This window comes from Otolemur garnettii, unplaced genomic scaffold (assembly GCF_000181295.1).
Source record: "Otolemur garnettii isolate 467f Iridium unplaced genomic scaffold, OtoGar3 scaffold00065, whole genome shotgun sequence".
Taxonomy (NCBI): Eukaryota; Metazoa; Chordata; class Mammalia; order Primates; family Galagidae; genus Otolemur; species Otolemur garnettii.
This window is the reverse complement of record NW_003852460.1, coordinates 10,804,398-10,830,624: the sequence shown is the minus strand read 5'-3', so window position 1 is coordinate 10,830,624 and position 26,227 is coordinate 10,804,398. Positions and strand designations below refer to the sequence as shown.

General features: G+C 42.3%; 1 protein-coding gene across 4 annotated transcripts in view; it reads left to right on the top strand.

Annotated features, from left to right (window-relative positions):
- Positions 1–230: 230 nt before the first annotated feature.
- Positions 231–26,227, top strand: part of GPM6B (glycoprotein M6B) — a 40,586-nt gene continuing 14,589 nt past the window's right edge. The window contains exons 1-3 of one of the 4 annotated variants that reach the window (XM_003793068.2): positions 231–455; positions 4,381–4,416; positions 8,508–8,627. In XM_003793068.2, coding sequence (XP_003793116.1) covers positions 407–455; positions 4,381–4,416; positions 8,508–8,627 — 205 coding nt within the window. In that variant the 5' untranslated portion in view covers positions 231–406. The remainder of the gene's footprint in view (positions 456–4,380; positions 4,417–8,507; positions 8,628–26,227) is intronic. The other 3 variants (XM_012807168.2, XM_012807167.2, XM_012807169.2) reach the window with 3 other exon arrangements.

The following is a 26,227-nucleotide window of genomic DNA, read 5'->3' as shown; positions in this document are numbered from 1 at the left end:
GAGAGAGAGAGATTTGGAGAGATCGAGATCTTAAGAAAGAGAGCAAGGAGGAAGAGCCGGTGGGCTGGGGGAGAGCGGGTCCTCCCCCCGGGAGCCGCATTGAGACTAGAGGTGCAATCAGGCACAGAATGGCTGTTTTATAACTGGGATCCTCGGTGACGTATGGCTGTCTGATCCTTGGCAGCTGTCTTTATGGACCAGTAGGCAGAGCGAAATTGACGCTGACAAGACTTTTGCATCTTGGAAGGGACTGTGATCTACTGTAGTGCAGAACAGAGCCTCTCAATCAGGCGGGTGTGAATAGGAGACGGAGGGGAGTCCAAAAGAAAAGGAAGAGGAGGGGAAAAAGTGTGTGTTGGGGGGAGCAGGGGGCAAAGCATTTTTGGTGGATGGTGTGAAGCCAGCCATGGAAACTGCAGCCGAGGAAAATACTGAACAAAGCCACGAGAGAAAAGGTACCCAGCGCTCTGACAATAGCCTGTTTAAAGCTTTTTGCTGGGGTGGGGTGGGGGGGCTGCTTAAAAAGGGTTAGCCCAGTTTTGTCTCTTTTAAAATGTCTCTGAGACAATCCTTATGGCACAGTCTTGTTTTCAGGGTTGTTTTTTCCTGTGGCTGATGTTAAATTAATAGAGCAGCCTGTCTTCGTTCCTGTTCCAAACCTTCCTACCAAACATGATATTTCAGAGAAGGACAGCCGTAGTTTGTTACCTTGGGCAGATGGATTGGGGAAACTATCTTTCCTTATTAATGCAATTAATCCCGATCTAGGTCCTGTGTTCTGCATGTTCTCTAGCACGGGACATGGAATGTGTGTTTCGCTAAGCTGAGGAGGAGCTGGAGGGGCATGGATATTGATTCTGCTTCGGTTCCACTAATGCTATAGTGACTTGGACATTCTCTCATGTTCTTATTCTAATATGATTGCTCTTTCCACGTATCAGGCCCTGGCTACGACTTGTAATAATCATTCACAGTGGCAGCTTCAGAGAGGGGGGACATCAGCTCTGTCACCTGGTGCTGACGGGAAGATGGGGTCTCCTGTTAATTATGACTTGGGGACTGGGGAGGAGAAAAATTGATAAAGGGTCTATTCCTTAAGCCGAATCTTAGGCCATACTGCAACTTTGATTTACAGAATGGCTTTTCGAGGGAATGATTGTTTTTGTAGTCAGAAAAATAGACACGAAAATTAATCTTTTTCCAAATAATGATTGATCTTCAGTTTGATGCCCCGTAGAATCAGCCCGGCCACTATTAGCTGAGTGGTCTCTCACTGCACCGTGATTCATCTCCTTCACTCGGAGCTAAAGGCTGTCATAAATGCACAAAAACACAATTCATAACCGCAGTGGCTCTAATATCAGAAGCCCATACGCTAGGGTTATTTCTCACAGCCTTTACGTCCCCTCATAGTTCCTAAACAATGGCAATTCTCCAGGATGGAGGCATAACTTCGTTTTACTCATAAATATGTAGGTTGAACCATATGAAATTGCTGGTAATCAACCATTTTTAAACCTTCAAAAATGGAAATTATATGTTCTTCAACTTAAGGGTATGCTGGGGTAAAGGGTGCTTGTTTTGATATCACCTTTCATGTGTACACAGTAACATTTTACCCTAAACAGAGAAATTTCATTTTTTAACGAATTTTCTTTCCATATGACAAAATACAATATGATAGGAAATTTGCCATTGTAACCATTTTTAAGTATACAGTGCAGTGGCACTAAGCACATAGCAATTGAATTTTAAGATTGGTAGTTTAGTTTAATCCTCCTATCAAACCTCCCTCCTCCCCTACCGAATACCTACCCGACCTTTTCTTGTATGTGTCTTTTTAAAAAATCTTCATGAATGACCAATGTTGATGGGAGAAGCTCTTGGGAATGTTCGGGCAGCTGAGGAAGTGAGATAAAACTTTCAAGATGCATTGCCATGATGATTAGAGTCTACCCGATTGCATGTTTGGGGGCAGGGATAAAATAATGTAATAGCATTGTCCCCAGGAAGCCTGTCACAGTTTATAGCAAATTTTCCCGAAATTAAATGATTTTGTTCAGTACATACTTTTATTTTTATTAATGTGGTATTTGCCCATGGCAGATGAAACCATTTTGGTCTCTGCAAGACATTTTGGTCTCTGCAAAAACAGACCTTTTGTTTTTTCTCTCCAAAGGCAAGCGAGGGGATACATAACCAACATAAAACTCTTCCTACACAATTGTGTATCTCATCATCATCTGGTCTTATGAATTGCTATTATTTTACATCAATGAAATATTAATTTAATAACAAATCTACAGGTTGCCATTTCATTCCTAACAACCTGAATACAAAAACTCTTTAGCTATGGTTTTAGAGACAAAATTAGAAGCAAAAGATAATTCCTGGGGGAACTTTTAAAATTACCTAAATGTAGGAACATGAGCTGCTTGGTAAATAATTAAAAAATACGAAGCTACCGAAAGCTAGCGTCACACGTACAGGGCTTGCTTGAAGAAGAATGCCAGCCAGGGAATTTATTTTCCTGATATGCAGCAACTGGGGTTGTGATTGTTATGTGACCCACTATAAATGTTGATCTGGAAGGTGGTTTATCTGCTAATCTGCGTTGAGATGAACAAGTTCACATGCCAGCCGCACAAAGTCAAAACTCACATGAGTATCTGCTTGGTAGCTTCCCAGTTTGCTCGCCCGTGGTCATTCAGGTACACGGAGGCATAAGACACGAGCCACAAATGGTTATTCATGTTGTCACTCTAGTATTCCTTTGGAATTGGTTTTAAGTTTATAAAATAAATGTTGATTTCACTGAAATTAATATTTAGAAATTTGACCTCTTATAGAATGTGTTATATAATTCTTGTGCTGGGGGGAATCTTTCTTTTTAAGCCTTCTTTCTTTTAAGCCTTTCAGCAAGGGATTTTATTTACTGCATTTAATTCTTTAAATTTTGTCTGTTTACACAGTTTTTTAGACATATATTTTTTCCCCTCTGTTTTCCTGTTTTCTGTTTTTAATTATCGGTGACGGGCAATGCCTATCTCTTAATTTAGGGTATTATTACCTAATGGCTAGTACCCAGTAGCTTGGAATTAATAGCTGTAGATAATTATTACAGCGTCTATTAAGAATGTAAATTAAACCCAGATTTATAAATTGACCTCGCTTTTCTAGTTGGGGTCTTTTCCTGGGAGTTTCGGCAGGATAACACATCCCAGCTATTGTGATTCACTGACTCCTACAAAGAGAGCTCTTTCTTTAAATCAGAATGACTTTGTTCCTGCTTTAGACGGAAATAATCCACATTCATAAAATAGGAAATCATTTGTGTTTTTTGAAACACTCTTAAAGCTTTTCTTACCGAAATACCAATATCATAGATGACCACATTTTTTGCAGAAAGCAAGCAGGTTTTCTTAGATACAAGAAATGCCAAATTATTACAAACGACAGCTTTTAAATTAAAAGCATTAAATTAAATCAAAGCGTAAGGATCGAGTAAGCAGATTCGGAAATGAAGAAGACAGAATGGAAGGAAATAGATCATGAGACTGAGTTAATAAAAAGATGGAGAACAGGTTTCCATTGATTTCAGTGGAGGATTACTTGATGTTATTTCATTTGTAGAAATAAATGTATCTGGAATTGCTGGGCACACTTAATCACTGGGTAGAAAAATAATTGAATCATAACAGCTTGCTGTGCTGAAAAAAAGGAAGGATCTGTTATGAAAATTATTTTTATTATATGAAGGAAATGGAGATCTGAAACAATCTCAGGCTTATTAAGTTCCTATGAATCACTGCTGAAAAAAATTCCAGCATTCCAGGCATCAAATTAAGTTCCTAACCACATAGGAAGGGAAATATAGTAAATGGGAAACAAGGGGTAATTTAAAATAAATGATAGGCTATCGTTAAAGTAAGAAATGACTTCAGATTATTGACTTTGCTTAAAAAATTAACACAGCCATTTAAATCTTTTTGATCGCATAGATATCATTTCTTTTTTAAAATTTAGTAAAATGTGTGCTGGTTTGGCTCTTCTTTTGTGTTTAGGAAGAAAAGCAGTCTTGTAGAATCCATGACACGTGTGCTAAAAACCCAAAGGGACACATTTAATGGGTTCAACTATTCCTGATGAGCTCCAGATTATTGGATTTTGAGATTTTTGTTGACATTTTCTAATTTGCTTATATGAACATGGTACAGAGGAAGTCTTAGATGCAGCTTTTTTTCTATAAGAATTCGCCAAGGTAGACATCTGAAGAGGTGGTGTCTGGGGAATAGGCTGTAGAGAAAACTGCCCGGCCAGATGGTGCAGGACATATGTGGTAGGTATGATAAGGCTTCTTTGAATTTTTTTTTTTTTTAGAAAATTTAAATGTGGAAAATATCTCAGTGAGCCTCGGTACATCTCCTAGTTTTATGTTATCAGTTCCATTAGGATTTTTTTTTTTTCAAGATTTGGCCTTGCTATTTCATTAGGAAAAAAAAAAAAAAGTCTGGCCCATTTCTGGAAATTTCGAGTTGCCTTCCTTGAAAACTGAGTATAAATCCTGAAGTCAGCTTTTTTAAGCTCACATTTCTCTGCTAAAGTACAGGGTCAATGTGGAGTAAATGATCTCAATGAAACGACTGTCAGTCTTGACGTATCTGAGAACATGCAAAATACCCAGTGTCCCCATGACTTAAGGTTTCCCCTCACTGGGACTGGTGATGAATTGGATTGGTCCAAAAACATCCTCTTGCTTTTTTCTCCTTTGGACCAAATGTACATACAGGTGAGGTGGCTAGCTAGGAATAGGAATGGAGGAAGATGGAGGAAGAACACGACCGCACGGGCTTTTAAGATTGGGAGGTGATAATCCCAGCTTCACAAACAAGCTTTGTTCATTCATTTATTTAATAATATTCTTCTTTGAAAGGTCATCCTTCCTCTCTCCTCTTAGCTCACGTTATAGGAGTACAAGGGTGCTGAGTCATCTTTGGGACCATTGGGAATAGTATAATCTTGATTTTAATCATAATTTTGCCGATCGGTGGCAGATTCAATAGTAGACAACAATACTATAGAAGGGAATTTTGATCCTTAGACAACCCAGTGATAATTCTCTTCAGAGAGAATAAAATAAGAAAAAAAATCCTATTTTATAGACTGATTTTATTAATTACATCAACCTCTTTATACAAGCTTTACTATACTATATTCAAAATCAGGGGTCAATATACTTTTTCCTTAAGAGTCAGATAGTGAATATTTTAGCTTTGCAGGCCACATGGTCTTTGTTGCAACCACTCAGCTTTGCCATGTAGCATGAAGGCAGCCACAGATAGTATGTAAAGAAATAGATGTGACTGTGTTTCAATAAAACTTTATTTTCAAAAAGAGTTGGCCACCATTGCCAGCCTTTACTATATCGTATACTATTGTTATTTTAAATAATGGCTTAAAAGTTAGGATGAAAAATACAGCTCTGAAAGACATTGCCCAGTGAATAGGGTCTCTAGGGAGCTCAGCATTTGTCACTCATTTGCTTCTAGAAATAATTTCCTAGATGCTAAAACGCATACTAGTCTTCAGTTCAGTTGTTCAAACTTGTCACTAAATTACATCATCTAAGAAAATGGGTGAAAAGAAAGGAAAAAAGGCATTGTTTGGTTTCCTTTTTTCGATTTCCCATTATTTATTTCCTACCCACCTTGGGTGATGACTATTCGGTCTTGTCTGTCTCCATAAGCTGCCACCACTCTCTCCATCTGTCTCTACTCTCTGAGGGAGAACACTTTGCAGCCTGCCTCTGTAGGGTGTAAACCATTTTCCCATTTCTTCCCAGGCACCCAGAGTCAACAGGGCATTTTAATATCCCCCAAGAATCCTGTGACTCCCTTCTAGGTCTTGGGACCCTATGCTTGGGATTAAAATGTATATACTGTGCTCTTTGAAATTTTATGAGTGACGTGATATTTAATGCCTTTATGTAAGTTTGGCTCAAAAATAGAAAGTAGAAGTCATTTTCTTTTCTTCCACATCTAAAGATTTACTGTTAAATGTTAGTCCAGGGGCTGGAAAACTATCCATATAGTTCAGATCCCACTTCCACATCTGCTGGATTTAGTCCTACTTTCGTGCAGAATGAAGGGTCTCAGACATGGCTGCCACATTCTTCTCAGAAAACATACTAGAGTTGGGTAGCCCATGGTTTTGCATGGTTGTTGCTTCACAGCCTGCGCCTGCTTGCCCAGATGTCTGGAGACTTCCCCCTGCAGGTGAAGGAAGAGGTGAGCACAGAGCATGGCAAACCTCTGCTGAGAGTCTCGGAATCACGTGGCCTGTCCTGCGTGGGAGTCAGCCTGGTGGGAGGCTTGGAGGTCCATTTCTGGCTCCACAGGGTTCCAGGCTGCTCTCTTGTTTTCAACCAAATATTTATTCAGCAAATATTTATTGGCCACCTACTGTGTTCTGGGCATATAAAGCTAAATTTTTGAAAAGGGAGATGAAAAATTTCCGCTCCAAAGTGACAGAGCTGCTTAGAATCCTCTTGCTTGTCTATATGGCAGGCTCACAGCCACACTACTAAGAGGAAATCAGATCATACCATGAGACAGTTTGACCTCCTTCTGGTTCTTTCTATCAGCCCTACTAGATTTCCTTGTCTTAAAGAAGGTAACACAACCTATGCCTGAGAGAGAATCTTTCCAACTGTAGAGCAGAATCTAAATCCAGGCAAGGCTACGAGTAAAAAACTTTAAGGAACCTGAAATAACATCAGCAGCTTAGGGGCCGAACCATTTCTTTAGGTGACACAGAAGCACAACTCACTTCCAAATGGACCTCAGACAAACACTTGTGGATCTAACCGCTGCTGGCAAAACAGCAGAAAATTGCAGCAAATGCACAGGCCACATGGTGGTTTCAAAAATGTGTCCTCCACAGTCCAATTGTGGAGGTTCACACGTGGGCTCTTCTGCCCCCTGGCTGAGCATCTGGGGCAAGTGCTCATTACCTTCTCATTGCCCTCGGGTGCTTCATTTGTAAAGATTGAATAATAATAGTATCTATTTCATAGGGTGGTCCTGACAGAGGTGTGTGCTGAGCACAGCGACTAGCACATTGTTAGTACTCCATGAATTACAATGATCACCATTGTTATGACAAAAACAGCAGCAAAAATAGTTGCACTGTGCAGTTTCTGGTTTTATCCTGCCATCTTTCCCCCCCTTTAAACAAGACATTTTTACTTTACCTTGAAGTCAAACAAGTTTTTTTCTAGAACACCACCTTGGAAAGTATGTCTCTGCTTCCCAATCTGAAATATCCTGAGAGCTTTCAGAGCTGATAGAGAGTGCAGTTGGGATTTCATAAAGGCCTGTGAGATTGGTCAGGGCATGAGGTGGCCTAAGTGCCACTTCCTTCTCCTAGGTGGTCTGAGCTGCCAGATGGTCATTGGAACCTGATTTTCCGATGGAATAATTACCCACATCAGTGCTGGAATCATTTTTTCATCTTTAAATATCAGTGATATCCCAGAGGATATAACCTCTTATTAGGTTTTATGGAATTCTCACGCATAAACTGGCCATAGCTACCTTATGGTCTCTTTGGGATTTCAAGATTCTAATTCACAATCAATGTAAAAAAGATTTGAATTCAAATCTTTGAATTCAATCTTGAATTTCAAATCAAAAAAAGATTTGAATTCAACTAACAGTTACCTGAAGCTTACTCTGTGCCAGGCAAATTGGTAGGGATTTTTCTCTCTAGTCCCTAAGAAGTGAGAAACATTGTATAGTCGTATTATCAGATGGAGACCTGAGCCCTTTGGGAGGGCCGGGTGTCATACTGCATGTTAATAAGCAGTGGTTCGAGTCCCCCAAGACCAAGAGCCCTTTCTCAATAACACACAGAGAGATAAGTGGAACAGAATTTAATCCAGAACATTCTAGACTCTGACATACTGAGTGTAAGATGAGGTGACAGAGAATGCTGCAGATGCCAGTGGGAGGACAGGCATTTTGTCCAAGACTCCGCAGATCACAGGATTATTTGCCCAATTTTCAGGACCAGAACCACGGGGTGCCATGTCGGAGAGTGAGCCTGTGTTCACCTTTGCTTGTGCAGCTGGCAGTAATTATAGTGCTCTGTCTGTCCGAAAAGGAAATGAATAGAAAGAAAAATATTATCGTGAGATGCCAAATTTTCACTATAAATAGTATCTTCCCCAATGAGCATTTTAACTGGAGGGGCATGGAGGGGAGATAGAGAAAATAAAAGATAGTCTGGGGGATTTATGTTAACTTAAATTCAAAAAGGGAGGAGGAGACTTCAACGTTCTCAATTTATTGTGTCACATTGATAAGCTGGTACTGAAGGGTTGAATTTCAGTAGCATATATTTTAAATTTCCCCATTTCTTTTATATGGTAAAAGAGTAAATAAAATGCTGATAAGAATCTTTGCTGGAGATAGAGACACTGACTCTTTGCCACCTGAAATTGGCAGTGAACAGCAGAGCTGAAATGGAAATTGGCAGGTACCACTGGATGTACCCAGGCTCAAAGAACCACCAGTACCATCCCGTGCCAACCCTGGGGGACAGGGCTAGCCCCTTGAGCGGTCCAGGTAAATACAGCCTCGGGGTGAATTCTAATAGCAAGTCAACTGTTATCTGTGCTATTACTTGTAATGGCTTTTTCAGTTTGGTGGTATTTTATGTTTTGCTTGATCCATTAATTTGTTCACACGGGCATGGGTGGAACTGGCTCCTTACAAATTTCTAATCATCTTTCTTTTTCTCTCCCCTTCCCCATCCCACCCCATCCTTGTCTGCTTTCTTCTCCCTCTTTCCTCACTCTCACCTCTTCTCAAAGGGAGCAGCGTACAGTCAGATATGCCTTTGGGTTAACCAGGAAATTTCCAGTGTCTGAACCAATAATGGTGGAGGGGCCAGACATGTCCCCCAGGGGGCCAAGAACTGGGCCAGGGCCCTCTAGGAGCCTTGGCTCTGAGAGTACCGTGAGCATCCCCAAATGTCTTCCTGGCAGCACCCTGTCCTAACATCAGTCATTGCCTTTGAGAAAGAAAAGTCAAAGCTTGTGAATCAGGATGGCATAACTGTGTACCCAACTCCCCTCAGATAGGTCCATTGGATCGGCTCTCCATTATCCTTGCAGGTGAGGAACATCGGCCACTCAGAGCTGCTAGGTGCTAGGTCTGGATGAGATGTGGGGACCCAGGAAGGGGAGAATGCTGAGCAATGTGAACACCTATCCTCACATATCCCTGACGTCTACACATGCCTTAATGCTCAGCTCAGTTAGCTCAAATTCTGTGACTCTGCCAAGATGGAGCTGTAATTCAAACTATGTAAGATGTGAACACAAAGGGCTTCAAATACTGCTGCGATCTGGCATCACCCCGTAACATCATTTCTCCCAAATGCTTGCTTACTTTTGCAGGAGTACATGTAGCATGTACACCTCCAGAAAGAGCAATCCCGAGTTACAGTGTAAGATCCCCATTCGATTACACAGTCATAGAATCTAGCATTAAATTAAGACAACTTTTTCTTTTTCCTTTAAAATCTAAATTGTATTCTCAGCTTGCTGAAGGCAAAGTTTGGCTTAGGATTTAGTTCTACATCTGGGTTGTGCCTGCCTTCATCGGACACAGAGCTGTCCGGTAGAAAAGAGTGAGCACCAGGGGACATCAGGCATCCGTTCTCAGAGCTCCTGTAAAGACTAGGGGGGGATCCTGACAAAAAACTCCCCTTAGAGGAGATCGACCCATACAGTGGAACACCAGTCAGCCATGGGAAGGAGTGAGGCACTGATGTGTGCTACAACAGGCAAACCTCAAAAACTGATGTGAAGTAAGAAAGCCAGACACAAGAGCCCAAATGTTTTATGATTTCTTTTATATTGAATTTCCAGAACTGGCAAATCCATAGAGACAAAAGTAGACTTTTGGTTGCCAGAGGCTGGTGGGAAGGGGAAAGAGGAGTGAGTACTGATGGAGCTTTTATGGGGTGAGGAAGATATTCTAAAATTAGACTGTGGTGATAGTTACACACTCCACAGATTGACTCAAAAACCATTGAATTGTACACTTAAAACAGGTGAATTTTATGTTTATCTAAATTATATCTCAAAAGCTTTTTTAAAATCTCCCTAACAAAAGCCATTCGATGTACATAATTCAAGATAAGAAAGCTCCCAAGTTATCATAAAGTGCTACTTGAAGGAGGCCAGTCTTCATTCTAAGAATAAGTATTAGATGGCACCAGGCCAGTTGGAAATCCAGGAAAAATGTAATTTCCCTGGATTTTAGTTTATTATAAACTGTGTGGTAAGGAGTAAACACTCTTATTAGGGAGAAAAACAACCTCTATCACTTGCTCTTGAAGAACATTCTCTACTTTTTGGGCAGTTCCCCATAAAAGCATTGCAATAAGACTCATATGCTTGATTCTACAGCCAAACACCACAGTGTGGGTATTCTAAGAAGTGGCAGCTGAGGGGAAAAAAAACAAGGCTCTGACTTCTTTTCTGAAACAGTTTCTTCCAGTATTCCAAAGACATTGGGTTTTCAAAAGGGAGTAAGTGCACACACCATATAGTGCACCAACCACCAGCAAGGTCTGGACGCCTCTGCAAACCTAACCCAGTCATCTCTTTGGCGAGCCCATGTCAGATATATGAAGGCTACAAACAGCCCCTTGTCCATCTGGCTGGGTCTTGGCAGCCGGGAAGGTGAGATCACAATAGATTTCACTGCCAGATGAGTTAGGGGAAAAAAAAACCCTTGGTTTTCAACTTTTTGGAATTCTAGAAGGGTTTGATGAAAGACTGTGGGACACTAACAGCGTCAGGTTGCTGGGGATACTGCAAGTGTGAATTCCAGAAACAGGTTCTTGCCTGAGGGGGAGAAAAAACAAAATCACTGAATTTGATTTAAAGAATTATCTTTAAGCCAGGCATGATGGCTCATGCCTATAATCCTAGCAGTCTGGGAGGCTGAGGCAGGTGAATCACCTGAGCTCAGGAGTTGCAGACCAGCTTAAGCAAAAGTGAGATCCCATCTCTACTAAAACTAAAAAAACTAGCCGGTGTCATGGCGGGTGCCTGTAATCCCAGCTACTCAGGAGGCTGAGGCAGGAGGATTGCTTGAACCCGAGAGTTTGAGGTTGCCGTGAACTAGGCTGAGGACATGGCAATCTGGCCTGGGGTGACAGAGGGAGACTCTGTCTCAGAAAGAAAAAAAAAAAAAGAATTATCTTTAAACTCCAATCCCGAAATGCTTCTAACCACACATATAGTTTTAACTTTTTGCATGCATTAACTGAAAGCATCAGAAGAAAGATCCTACTGCGGCCCAAAACTCAGGGACCATTTGTTCCTCAAGCGGGTTATAGAGTAAAGGGACCTAATTCAGCCATGTCATCACCTTCTTAGTTGCTTAGCAATTGTGTTGGCTCCTAAATCAATGCAGTTGCCATTCCGTACTTAGATCCCCAACCAGATGGTGTGAGGGAAAAATAGAGAATTCCATATGGCTCTCATGTCTTTTTTTTCCCCAGAGTTCTCAGCTTCTTTCCATGGGGTGAGGGCGGGGAAGAGGTTTTGATACAGGCTGACCAAGAAACCTTTGCCAAAGAGAACTGCCTCTCCGTCTTCCACCTGTGCAGTGAGTGTAGCGGAGAGGCTACCTTCTTCCCCTTTGGAAAGGTTGAGGTGGTACCTGTGTCCTTCACCTTGACCTTTATGTAATTTTTTTCCCCCTATTCTTTTTTTTTTTTTTTTTGCTTTGTTTGACTTGTATGTGAATTCTTTCAGCATACTTCTTTTTCCATTTCATTTTTTAGCTTGTTTGGGGAGGTAGTGTGAGCACCTTCTCCAGACCTACAGGACACGGAAGGATAGATAACCATAATGGCACCCTGGGGGCCTAGACCTGAGATGAAAGTCTAAGATGTGGCAAGCAGTGAAACCAGGAATGGTTAATGCTGACTTCCCATCTGATGGAATATTGTGCTTGATAGGTAGAGAATACTTCCTCTGAGCGAGAAGGGAGAAGATAGGAAGGGATTGAAGAAGGGAATTTATCCTCAAGATATATCTTTGGATAGTTACCATTCAATAAAAAAAATATATATATATCTTTGGAATAGCCAGAGAATTGCTTAGGGTAGTCATTCCTTTTTCTTTCCTTCTCTGATTCTAGAAAGGCATGTATAAGCATTGCCAGAGGGGTCAATAATGTGCTGAGTCCTAGTTGGTTTGAAGGGCAATCACTTTTGATGCTCTTACTTCCTTGTCTGATGCAAGGGATTGGGGAAGGGCAGTGAAGGTGGGAAAGGTTTGTTTCTTCCTGGCAAAGAGAGGGCCAGAGAACAAAGCAATTGATAGGAACTTGGGAGAAATGCTCAAATGTGTCTCCTCTCCCTCTTTAATTCAGTGACATGTAAAATGCTGTTAACTTAATAAAAGCCACACACCAAGGGACCAAGAATGACCATTCATACGCTGATAAATCCGTAACTCAGAATTCAGTCTCTCAAGGAAGGAGTGCAATAACCACCTACTTCACCAGTCGCTGATTTCCCTCCTCTAAAATCCAAATTGCTTTGACGCTGAGGTTGAGATGGTTATAGAGAATTCCAGAAGTGTAAAGAACACCCCTCTCAGTGTGGAATATGACGGTGGGTGTGGTGAGAGGAGAGCATGGGGTAATGTTGGTGTTTTGCAGGAAGCCCGGGTGTGATTTGCTTTTCTAAGAATGGGTTCCTGAGCGCTGCGGAGGATGGAGGACTGAGAGGAGAGGACAAGCAGGGCCGTGACTTAGGTTGTGCTGCTCTGGTCTGCGTGCGCCCAGGTGCAATGTCAGGAAGGCCCTAGGAACTGCAGCCTTTGTCCCCTGGGCCTTACTAGATCCACTTGTGCACTGGATCCACCTTGTAAAGGGACAAGTCCTGGGAAATGCTACTAGATTTTTGTCATTGTTCTGCAGTGTCATTCTTCCCTAACCTAACATTATAAAGCCACTAAGTTTGAGGTCTCCAAAACACTTGAAATATATTGAGGGTGAAAAGAATCCTTAATCTTTCTGTGTGCACTCTCTCTGGTTGGGTATCAAGCATAACCCATAGTCTGCTCATGTGCCCTGTCTGATGGTGGCGCCGCTCCGTTCCCTCTGGTGGCTTCCCGTTACTCAGGGTGTTTCACTTTATGTGCTGGACACATGTACAGCTTTATCGCTCTGGTTCATGCTGTAAAGTTCCTGAGGTTTTTAGAGTCCTTTGCATTTTGTTTTCTGCTATATACCCATTATTTCATTTTCAAATCACCTGTAGTTTTCCCAAAATTATGCCATATAGAGCAGTTAACTATTTTATAGTTTATTTCCAAAGACTACTATGTCAAGTGTGACATACTTCCCATATGTCAAGTATTTGTTTACAAACGTTCGATTTTTAAACATCTGGTATATTGTGAGTGTCTGATTTGCGTTTGATTACATAACAACGGCTCACTGTGTCTGTGATATATCAGCCCCCTTTGTCTTCGGTCTTACGTCTGTCAGCTTAGAGTGGGCAAAGAAAGCAGAGATGAAAAGCAGATTGATCAGTATTGAGTGTTGATCAGGAGCGTGCTGTCAGGCATGACATCTGGTTTTAGGGACACCAACTTGGATTATTCAAGAGTGAGTACATCTCAGTCTTTTAGAAGCAGTGACATCTGATCTTTGCTGCCTTTCATATACCCCTTGTGTTGTATGTTTTTGTTAAGAGTCCTTTAAAACTAATATTTTTTTGAAATCTTTTGCCTCCCTTAGAGGTACCTGGAGAGTATGAAGTAGCTGAACTTGGCTGCTTGGGTCGCCCCACCTCCTCAGGCTATGTCCTTTTGGGTGCCCAGGCTCACTCCCAAATATGCCACACACACCTAATGTGTTTCCACGTGTATGAAAAGCTTATATAAACTGGCTTTTGCACTAAACAGAATGCTCTAGTTGTCAGTCATTTAGATGGGATGAGGCTTTCTCTAAAGATCACCACGTTTGCATTTTATCTGGAAACTTCCACGGGTGATGGTTTCATCCTAAGGACTAACTCTGGGGATGAAATGTCAGGCTGGTAAGTAAGATAATGGGATCGAAGTGGGCCTTTCTGTGTCTTGAAACAACCTTGTTTACTTGCATGTTTTTTGCAGGGGTAATAAATGGAGATTCCCCTAAGGACTTGACTTAGACCAGGCTGGTAATGCCACCCACTGTGTTTCTGTAAATAAAGTCTTATTGGAACCAGCCATGCCCATTGGATTGTCTATGGCTGGTTTCATCCTCCAACAGCAGAGTTGAGAAGCTGCAACTTCTGTACACCCTGCAAAGCCAAAAATATGGCCTTTGCTATCTGGCCCTTTACAGAAAACAATTGCCATCCCTAGACTTAGAGTATCACACTTTAGCACACTGCAAAATATTTTTTTACATTTTTGCAATTCTATCTACTTATGTTAGGCAATACCTAAAAACTTTGCCAGTCACTCACTTTCCTAAAATCTTCTCCATTAAACATCCCTCTGCTGTCCAGGCTCCAGAATCCTTGCTTCTGTGTGATATGGGGAATCCTTACTCACAGGCTCTCAACTAAGATCCAGACCTTCTTGAAAGGATCCCTTGGCTCTTTCTGGAAACTCAGCCACTCTGTCCTCCTTCAGGTCCTTCTCTGAGTGTTCCCGTAATAAACCAAGTCCTGATAAGTGAATGTCATGAGCTACTTTCATCTAGTGTTCTCTCCAGGGTACTTAAGCATTTTATTTTCAGTGATATATAAAAGATCATTTATGTTTCATTAAATGTAGTATTGGGGAGCATTTCTTTAAGTGATTTTTTTTAAAGTGCCCAGAATCAGAATCACCAAAGATGCCTCAGCCTCCTAAGTAGCTGGGACTACAGGCACCCACTATGACACCTAGCTTGTTATTCTATTTTTAGTAGAGAAGGGGTCTCACTCTTGCTCAGGCTGGTCTCAAACTCCTGAGCTCAAGGATTCACCTGCCTCAGCCTCCCAGAGTGCCAGGATTCCAGGTGTGAGCCCTGCTCCCAGCACTATGTAGTAAGTCGTCTTTAACATGTGCACATGGGAGACCAGCACCACGGCAGGGTGGTGAGTGGCCATCACTCTCGCCATCCCTAATGTCTCTTGGTAATTCCTCTCCAGTCAACCCCTCCCCAAGCAACCACTGATCTGCTTTCTGTCTCTTGAGATTAGTTTGCATTTTCTAGATGGCCCTTACGAAAACTTGTTCATATAAATTCTTTCACCCTAGAAAATAGTGTGTGATATTGATTAATAGCTCCATGACTTTGCCTGATTTTTATCCTTCCCACTTCCATTGAAGACACCCTGCCCCGCTTGAATAAAACTCAGAAAGACCCATTCTGCCACCACCTATGCTGAAGAGTTGCGTTTGCACCCACTCCGATCCAGCCCACACGGTGCCAGCTTCATCTCTCTCAAGTGCACCTCAGATCACGTCACTCGCCTGCTCACAAACTTTCCTGCAAAGTGAAGTGCACAGGCTGCCAGCTGGCTCGTGTGTCTCCTGTGGAGGGCTGGGGAGACCTGCCTTTCTGACATGGCCCCAGCATCCTTGATAAACTTAGTCATCCCCTGAATATTCCCCATGTCCCCCATCCCATGTTGGTCCTGCTCTCCTTCCCTCGTGCTTTTCACAGGAACCTTTCTGTTCTTTGAGGCCTATCTGCCTCCTACCATGTGTAAACCCCTTTCTTGGCAACCCATGCTAACTGAAGAGACCTGTCCCTACCTCACTTCCCATGTCCTTGTGTCACCTCTCTCCATTCTGCTTTAGGGATATTAATGTGTCTGTCTTACTGCTCCCTCATCTACCCAAGGATCAAAGCCAGGAGGGCACACCTGTGGCCCCCAGCATGGTGCCTCACACATGCAGCAGCAATTCAACAGATGCTCATTGAATTGAATGAAATCAAGAGAAGCAGAGGTGCCGTCTGCCTCCAGATGGTCAAGGAGGCTGAGTGCCACGAAAGCTCAACAGTTCAGATAGTTCTGGTTCTCAGATTTCTGGAGGGCCCTCTAGCTCTCTCGGTTCTTAAAATCTGTGTCTTCTGCACTTGACACCAGCTTCCCCTACTCCACATCGACCTCCTCCATTGGTGCTCCCCACTTCACCAGGCCAAGATCACACACGTGGCCTTTGGGAAAACCAAAGCCAGTTCCCACAGAAGGCAAAGGCAGAGACTAACAAATAACTGTTTCTTGAATTTGTTTATTCCCAGCCATGCAAGTGCATCTTTTATATAATCATTTTATCTTCTGCTCATGCCATATTGCGAATGTCAGAGGCTAATCTATTTTAAGACTCTCACAGTGTGCCACAAAAATGAAAATCTCTTATTAAACAGATTTTGGAGCAAGCTTTTAGAAGGACCTCCTGAAAAGCAATTCTCTTTCTATCATTAGAAATAGGTTCTGCATTCTTAGCATCGTGTAGTTGAACTTCTACGTCTAGGACCATAAGAAAGTCGAGAGAGAACTGAGACGCGCCTATCATTTAAGAGATTTGATGCTTTGCTCTTGAATAGGAAGCCTCGTGTCAACTGACTTTATAGCAGGTGTCCTCAAACTATGGCCCGCAGGCCACATGCAGCCTGCCTAGGACATTTATCCGGCCTGCCCGGTGTTTTTGCCGCTGCTGCCTGTCCTGCTTAGCAGCTGACTCATCCTGAGGCCCGCAGTCCGGCCCTCCAATGGTCTGAGGGACAGCAAACTGGCCCCCTGTTTAAAAAGTTTGAGGGCCCCTGCTTTATAGTATCTTCTTAATGCGCTATACCAGTGGGTCACAGACTTTTGGATGTTAAAAAGCCTTAATTGATGAACCCAAAAAGCTTTTGCTGTGTGTGGGGGGGGTGGTGCTTGTGGCTCAATGAGTAGAGTGCTGTCCCCATATACTGAGGGTGGCAGGTTTAAACCTGGCCCCAGCCAAACTGCAACAAAAAAATAGCCGTGTGTTGTGGCAGGCGTCTGGTCCCAGCTCCTCAGCAGGCTGAGGCAAGAGAATTACCTATGCCCAAGAGCTGGAAGTTGCTGTGAGCTATGACGCTTTTGCTGTGGGTTATACCTATACATAATTTCTACATTAGAAATTGTGACTGACAAATATCTTTAGTAATAAACATATTTATTTAAAGTCATAATAAAACCATTATGCGTCAACCTAAATGTTTAGGAAAGATAACTATTTTCCAAGACAAAAAAAAGAAAAAGCCTTAGTGAGAAGAGTAGTACTGTTTTATATTTCTGAAAAATCTCTTTAATATCTGACTTAGTATTAGACAGCTGGATTCGTACATTGGCATTCATTCAGAGGAATCTTGGGGGTATCTTGCTTTGGTTGAAGTATATGAAGAAAACTCAGTCTCTCATGGGTAGGTAGCTGGAGAAGGGAGCATTTTAATGGCCTTCTTAGGTGATTATAGAATTATTTCTTGATAGTACACCAAAATTCGGTAAGTGATGGTTTCTTAAAGACTACTTGTAATACGGAATCTGAAACTATCTCGATGATCTTTTTGCACCCCGTTCCATTAAACCCCATTGCTCTATATTGCACTTTGGTTCTTATTTTCTAAATGATTGTCTACATTTCACAGATTTGACTTGTAGAACATAGATGTTTGGCACAATAATCAAGTAAATGAGGTGAAAGCTATGTTGATTGGTTAAATGTAATCACGTTAGATTGTATAGAAAAAAAAAATCAGCACATTGTACCCCAACCCAAAAAAAGAATGATTGTTTAACATTCCATATTGGTGATTTGAAAAAAAAAATGGTCCTTTGAGTTAAGCAGATCTTTCAAATATTGACACATTTCATTAATCCATATCCCTGCAATATCCCATTTGTTAATATCACCACTGATTTCATCCAAAAGTCTTCTAATATTGGGAAGCTGTCAGTCTCACTATGGCAGGTACAAGTTTTCCAAGTTCATTGGCAACAGATACTACCAGTTGTTTTCTTTGAAGTGACAGGCTGCTTTCTTGGTTCATTTTTGAGAAAATTTCTGCCAAATACACAAGTCTAAAAAACCATAGCTCATTGGACATTCTTCGAAGGAAAAATGGTTTCCACAAAAAACGTGCTAGTTCGCCTCCTAAGTCAATTACACAAAAACTTTGCTTCCAGACTGCCATCGTGCAGTGTGTATGCAGCAGAAGGGCTTTCCCTCTTCCCATTTTCTCACGAATTTTTCAAAAGACACGTACTTAGGGGTTGATATTAAATACAATTGATAATTTTTTTATGGTATCAAGGACTTTTTAAAATTTTTTGTAGTTTTTGGCCGGGGCCAGGTTTGAACCCACCACCTCTGGTATATGGGGCCAGCGCCCTACCCCTTTGAGCCACAGGCACTGCCCTCAAGAACCTTTTTAAGTTAACTGGCTTTTTATTTTTATTTCTCTTCTGCAAGTGTATGGTGGTGAAGGATATGCTGCTGCCAAGTATACAGTAGTGCCACGGCCTGATTCCTGCGAAGGCATCAGTAGTTTTACTGCAGAAATGTCAGTATAGTAAAACAAGTAAATGGCATCTTGATGCTGTCAGTTTCGACTTCACAGACCTCCTGAAAAGGTCTCCCAGGGCTGCACAGACCATAGTAGAGAGCCCACTCCTGGCTCAGAGGGGGGCTGATGGAGGAGAAGGTTGGAATCACAGGGGGGAGCTTGTGGGCCAGACCTATCTAAACAAAATCTGCATTTTCAGGAGTTCCCAAGGGAATTGCTAAGAATGTTGAAGTTTTTTTTTGTTTGTTTGTTTGAGACAGAGTCTCACTTTGTTGTCCTTGGTAGAGTGCTGTGGTATCATAGCTCACCACAACCTCAAACCCTTGGGCTCAAGTGACCCTCTTGCCTCTGTTTTTCATTTTAAGTAGAGATGGAGGTCTCCCTCTTGCTCAGGCTGGTCTCAAACTCCTGAGCTCAAGCAGTCCACCTGCCTTGGCCTCCCAGAGTGCTAGGATTACAGGTGCGAGCCACTGCACTCAGCCTAGGCATGTTAAAGTTTGAGAGAACAACTGTTCTTTAAGGAGTCTACCTGAACCTCTCCTATAACAGGCCAGATGGTAAATAGCTACCCTGCCTTTGTCGCTTGAAGGTAGCCATAGTCCAAGTGTGAATGAGTTAGTGTGGTTATGTGCAAATAAACCTTTAAAGTCACAGAAATTTGAACTTCATACACCTTTCAGATGCCACAAAGTATACTTCCTGACGTTTTTAGAAATGTCAAAATCATCCTGAATCTCCAGGCCATATGGAGAGCCAAATTTGGCTCATGGATCACAGTTTGCTGACCCCCACTCTAGAAGATTGGTTCTCAAAATAGAGTGCTCATTGAAATCACCTTGGAAGTTTTAAAAAAAATATAACACAAAACCCTGTCATTCCTGAGTGCCATCCCTGGACATCCTTATGTAATTGGTCTTGGGTGAGACATTAGAATTTTTAGATGCTCTCCAAATGATTCTGATGTACAGGGAAAAAATTGAGAACTTCTGTTATTTTTTTTTTTTTAACAAAAGTAATTTGTCTGGGCATGGTGGCCCACACTTGTGATCCCAGCACTCTTGGAGGCTGACATATGAGGATCACTTGAGGTCAGGAATTTGAGACCAGCCTGAGCAAAGTGAGACCCCACCTCTATGAAAAATAGGAAAATTAGCTGGGAGTGGTGGTGGGCACCTGGGGAGGCTGAAGCAGGAGGATCAATTGACCCCAGGAGTTTGAGGTTGCTGTGAGCTAGGATGACTTCATGGCATTCTACCCAGGGCAATAGAGTGAGATTCTATCTCAAAAAAAAAAAAAAAAACACCCAAAATTAAAGTTTTTAAGGATTTCTTTTAAAATTTTGGAACTGACTCAACTATAATTTGAACTTTACGTAATAAATGCAAGCAATGTAACCTAATTATTTGTACCCTCATATTAATCTGAAATAAATTAAGAAATTTTAGAACTTGGCAGTGTCACCAGATGTCTGAGACCAGAATTGTACATTGTAACCCTGGAGCAAAGTTTCTCACCTTGGCATTATTGACATTTTGGGTCTAGTCATTCTTTGTTGGGGGTGGGGGTTGTCTTGTGCATTGCAGGATATTTAGCAGCTTCTCTGGCTTCTACCTATGAGCCAGCAGCAGTTGTGATGTGAGTTGTGATGACCAAAAATGTCTCCAGACATGGGTAAATGTCTCTGGTGGGCAAAATTGCCCTGGTTAAGAGCCAGTGATCTAAACTATACATTTTTCATTTATGCTGTCTCAGGGGTTCTCGACCTCAGCACGAGTGACATCTGGGGCCAGGCAATTTTTTGTTGTGGGGCCTGTCTTATACACTGAGGGATGTTTAACAGCATCTCTGGCTCCATGCGCTAGATGCCAGAAGCACCCCCTTCACCAGATGTGACAACCCAAAGTATCTCCAGCCATTGCCACCACACATCCCCTGAAAGGACAGTGCCCAGTGTTGAGAACTGCCACTTAGCCAGCTCAGAACCCGGGAGGCTTCTGTCTGCTGACATTCACTTCTGCTTCTCTTAAGCAAGATTTTCTCTGCCTCCATTTTCCTGTTGCTGGTTGCTTGAAAGTTATAAAGCTTGGCTCCTGTGTCTTTCCTTTTTAATTTTGTGGTTCATTAGGAATTGGTAATGTAGCAAGGAAAGCCCTGTGTAGAGGGGTCCGTGGGGGTGAGGATGGATGTTGGGGGGATGTATGTTTGTGGAGGGTGGTATACATGTGTCTGGGGGTAGTGTGTGTGAGACATTCATTCTCTGAGGAAGAATCTCAGTCCTTGTTCCTGCTGGCCCTCCCTCTGAGCCAGCATTAAATTTGCAGCCAAGATCACAGACAACTTGAGCCAATCACTTGGCCACTGTGAACTCACAGCCATGGCAACTGCCATCCACAAGCCCGAGGACAAAAGGTGTTTTATTCTGTTGTCCTGCAGAAAAGGTTCTAGGGTTCTATTTGGAGACAAAATCGCCATTGAGAGTTAGGGCCATTGATGGGTATTTTTTTCTCCCTACTATGTGATTTATATTTAAACTGTCTTAGGCTAATGCACACTGGAGTTCTTGTGCGAAGCAAAACCTAAAATTCTTTTCAGCCAGAGACCAGCCCAGTGATGTGAAGGCTTAAGACATTAGCCCAACAGAGGTATTGAGGGTTTGGTGAGAGGTATTGAGAATCAATTACTAAATTACTAGTAAAATGTGCTAGAAAGCTACCTGGTATTGATTTTTTTTATATATCAGTAGATCACAGCGGTCAAAAAATGCTTTCCTTGTTTTTTCTGATTCATGTTAACTAATGTTGTCATTGCTGGTTTGAAGCTTGGGAAACTTCAGTCTGTGGATTCATAGGAATATCCAAGAAAAGCATTGGTCTTCCTTAGCTCGCATGAATTTCACAACACCGGGCTCTGTTGGTGCTTGGCTAAACGTCAGTTTGCTTTTGACTACTGGGGACAGCCTGAATCACAGATCCATTTCCTTTGTCTCTAGGTGCTCCCAGCACCATGGGGGCAGTGGGGAAGGGAGTGCTTATAAATGTGCTTTCTCAGGTGACTAGACACCTATCTTCTCAGGCCCTGTCTATGGCATGGTATGGCACTAATCTTTGATGTTAAAAATTCTACTTGCTTGGCTCAGGAAAAAAGCAGTCTAGTTGCACACTTCTCAGGACAGCGGAACAGCTTGGGACATTTTGTTTTTCTTCATTATAGCCCCTGGAACTTGTTTGATTTGCAAATAGCTAGAGTGTTATGGCCAAACCCAGTGGGCCATGTCTTAGGGAGAAAGCACCAGGCACCATTTAACATGAAAGCAGGCATGTCATGTCAAAGGGGCTCAGGATGCTACACCTGAGACTGGGAAGATGGGACTGTTGACTAGAAATGGGCTTCTCTAACTTTCCCATGCACACAGATCACCCTGGAAGGCAGATTCTAATTCAGCTGGTCTGGCATGCTGCCTGAGATCCTGTATTTCTCACGTGCTCCCTGCCGAAGCCGATGCTGCCGGCTATGAAATGGAATGAATGGGCAGCTGCTGCCTTTCCCAGGGCTGACACCCTCACCCATGCCCGTAACTCTGCTTCTCTGACAATGCCAATGAACCAGATCTGTAAGAGACGCCGACTCTGAAATGATGGAAATAGTCAGGTTGGGGGGAAGAGTTTCTTCTGTTTGAAGGCTGAGCTGTGCCTTCAAACGAACCTATGCTAACAGTCTTTTTATCGAATTACAAATCATCTTACCTTGGTTCTTTGGCTTTGTTGAATATTTATTTTAATAACTCATTAACCATGGATACTTCTTCATAGCCTGATGTTTAATATCTTAAAGATCATTGTTTCATATGTCTGATATTTTAGTTACTTCAGACTGGAGGGTAAATTTGGTTTCTGTTCCTCCATCTTGGCCAGAAGCCGGGAATGGTTTTAGGAGTTAGACTTTGATGGTAGTGCGCTGTGGCTAGCGGTGAAAGAAAGCAGATGGAACTGACATAGTTAAACACTTGCGTGGTTCTTTAGGACACTGGCTCTCAAATTAGAGCAGATATGAGAAACACCCAACACCTCAATCTGTTAAAATACAGATTACTAGGTCCGCCCCCAAAGTTCCTGATTCAGTTGTGTGCAGGGGAATGCTAACATTTGCATTTTTTGGCCAGGGCTGGGTTTGAACCCGCCACTTCCAGTATATGGGGCCAGCGCCTTACTCCTTTGAGCCACAGGCCCCGGCCCCTGCATTTTTTTTTTGAGACAGTCTCACTATGTCACCTTCGGTAGAGTGCTATGGTATCACAGCTCACGGCAACCTTTAACTCTTGGACCTAAGCAATCCTCTTGCCTCAGCCTCCCAAGTAGCTGGGACTATAGGCGCCCACCACAATGCCCGGCTATTTTGTTTGTTTCAGTTGTCATTATTGGTTATGTGGCCCGGGCCAGGCTCAAACCCACCAGCTCGGTGCATGTGGCTGGTGCCATAACCACTGTGCTGTGGGTGCCAAGCCAAGCATTTTTAATATGTTCCTCTATGAATGTTTTTTCACCTTTTTTATCTCATAGCACACTTGAGCCTACAGTTAAACTTCTATGGCCCTCTTAAATTATGTTGATCAAAAAATAAAAATAAAAATAAACTTCCTGTGCTTTGAACTTCTTTTGCAAATAATTTGATTAACAATCTTTACAAATTTCCGTGGCACACCTAAGATCCTCTCTCAGCACACCAGTGTGCTGTGGCATACTGGTTGAAAATCACTATCTCACATGATGCTGATGCTGCCAGTTCATGGACCACACTTTCAAGCACCACCCAATACTTCCAGATATGGGTCTGCAAACATTTTATGTAAAGAGTTATATAATAAATATATTGGGCTTCTCAAGTCATGTAGCTTGGTACAGCTGCTCAACTCTATCCCTGAAGGCAAAAATGGCCACAGACAATTTGTAAATGAAGGGGTATGGCTGTGTTCCAATAAAACTTTATTTATGAAAACACAGGCCATGGTTTGCTGCTTTAGGAGAGCTTCCAGTGTTGACTCTGTGATGGATACTAGGGTAGGTAACTGGTACTGCCTGTTAGAAGGAAGGGAAGTCTTTCTCCTGTGGAGATAGTGTACAGTACATGTCTAGTTCCTTGATATAGATTTGGATGGTTTTTGCACTCAGGGGGTGACATCTACTTTTCTATGCTGTGTTTTCAATGTTAGGAAATAAGAAAGAATGCTACTGTATACATATGAGGGGGAAAGACCCCTTCTTGCCCTTTTCCACATAGATACACCCAAGACCAGTGACATAATTTACAACCCGGTATGAAATGTAAATTCTGACATCCTTGTTCAAAAATGATTAAGAATTTCAGGATGGTGATAAAGCATTAAACTAAGCCCAGGGCTCTGTGTGACTGCACAGATCACACCCATGATACAGGCCTGAACACATCACCATCATGGCGTCTGCCATTTACACACTATATGGATTCCCAGTCAGAAATGCTTTTATGTGAAGGCACGGATATGGATATCCACTTTAGAAAACATATTTACCTTTTTCTTACTTTGTGTAGCACTCTTGATTCCTTTAGGATGAGTATGTGCTATGTAACCAAACCGCCTGGTAGTCAAAGATACCCTGAACACTGAGGTTAGGGGTGACTTTTAGACTGACATAGAAGGTACAGTGGGAGTGGTCCATTTATAAAGAGGACTGGATATCCACCACACCTGCAATTTTAACCCTGATGATAACTAGCCGACCAAGCTAGAATAAGCTCTACATCCAGCTGTCTTATTTCCTATACACTTTTCTCATGTCATTTGTCACAAGCTTCTAGTCACACTGGCTGGCAGTGTCTGTAAGTTTTACCTGTGTGAGGGGAACTAAGATGACTAATATGGTGATTTTGGTTCTGAAGGAGCCAGGTTCCCACAGCCACAAATAAAATCATCTGCTACAAATGTAAGAGCACTAAAAGAGCATGATCCATCGAGGTGACCCCCTAAATTCTTGAATCCCTGGCTTTCTCTTCTCCTAGAAAACTAGATCCACAGCATGGGGTATATGAAGTCATTGAGTGATATAAATTGGAGGGAAACTTTAGCCTTGATCTAGTATTGAATTTAGGAGTGGTCAGCATCATTCATTCTTCTGACCTCACTTGTCTTTTTGGGCCTGGGAGAAGTTGTGCTGTTTCTTTTAAATTCTTTCGCCCTTTGGACGAAAGATTGAAGTGGCAACTGTGGGTTTGGAAGGATGAGTTATATCATTAACGGGCAAGTGAGTATGCTACACAGTAACACCTAACCCTAACTCCAAAGGATGAAAAAGGATGTGGTTTGTTAAAAGTGCATACAACAAAAATATTCAAAAAGGAATGAGCATTTTATCAGGTTACCTATCAATGTCACCATGTCCACCGTGGAAGTATTCTGCATACTGGGGCTTTCTCTACAAAGTCTTTCCTGACCCCTCACCAGTCTGAATTACACTCCCTTCTCTCCTTCTCTCTCCCTCTCTACCCTCCATCCACTAGGTCTCTGGAGGTCTGGAGCTCTGGATCTTTCAGCCTCATCATGCTGTGCTAGAATAGTTATGTTATTTGTCTTCCTGCAGTATTTATCTCAAGGGCAAAAAGGACATCTGACTTCGTATTTGCATCCCCAATACCAAGCACTGTGCTTGGTGCCAGTAGGTCTTGAAAAAGTACTGAATTAATGAAATCCCAAGGAATCCACTATAGAAAATCAAACATGTGGCAAGTCAAAATGTGTCTTCCAAACAGTGTTCTGGGATGATGTAAGGTCCTATATCTGAGGCTGGGCATGGTGACTCAGGCCTGTAATCCTAGGACTCTGGGAGGCCGACGCAGGTGGATTGCCTGAGTTCAGGAGTTTGAGACAAGCCTAGGAGCGAGACTGTGCTTCTAAAAATAGCCAGGCATTGTAGCAGGTAGCTATAGTCCCAGCTACTTAGGAGGCTGAGGCAAGAGAATGGCTTGAGCCCAAAACTCTGAGGTTGCTGTGAGCTATGACGCCATAGCACTTTCCCGAGGGCAACAAAGTGAGACTCTGTCTCAAAAAGAAAAAAAGGTCCTATATCTGCATTGTCCAATATGGTAGCCACTAGGACACATGGCTATTGAGCATATGAAATATGGTTAATTGCAACTGAAGCCCTGGGTTTTTCATTTTATCTAATTTAAAATAATTTATATAGCCACATGTGCTAACGGCTACTATACTGAACCACATAGTCCCAAGGCTACACGTCTCTATTCAATAAGGATGAGATATAACTTTATCAGCTGGGAAAGCAGGCATTCATCTTGTTCTTAACATCATCACAGAGACTGAGAATGGGGGGAATATGAATGATCTAACATATTCAGATCCATTTTCTCTTTATGTAACTGAACACATCAAGGCCAAGGATTTTGGTTTCTCTCAGTTTGGGAACCTGCAGAGAATTAGGACTTTTAGTTTGCATTACTCTCACCCTGGTTCCCAGAAAGTCATATGACAAAATAAGATTGAGTTCTGGGCCAGACACAGTGGCTCATGCCTATAATCCTAGCACTCTGGGAGGCTGAGGCAGGTGAATTGCCTGAGCTCA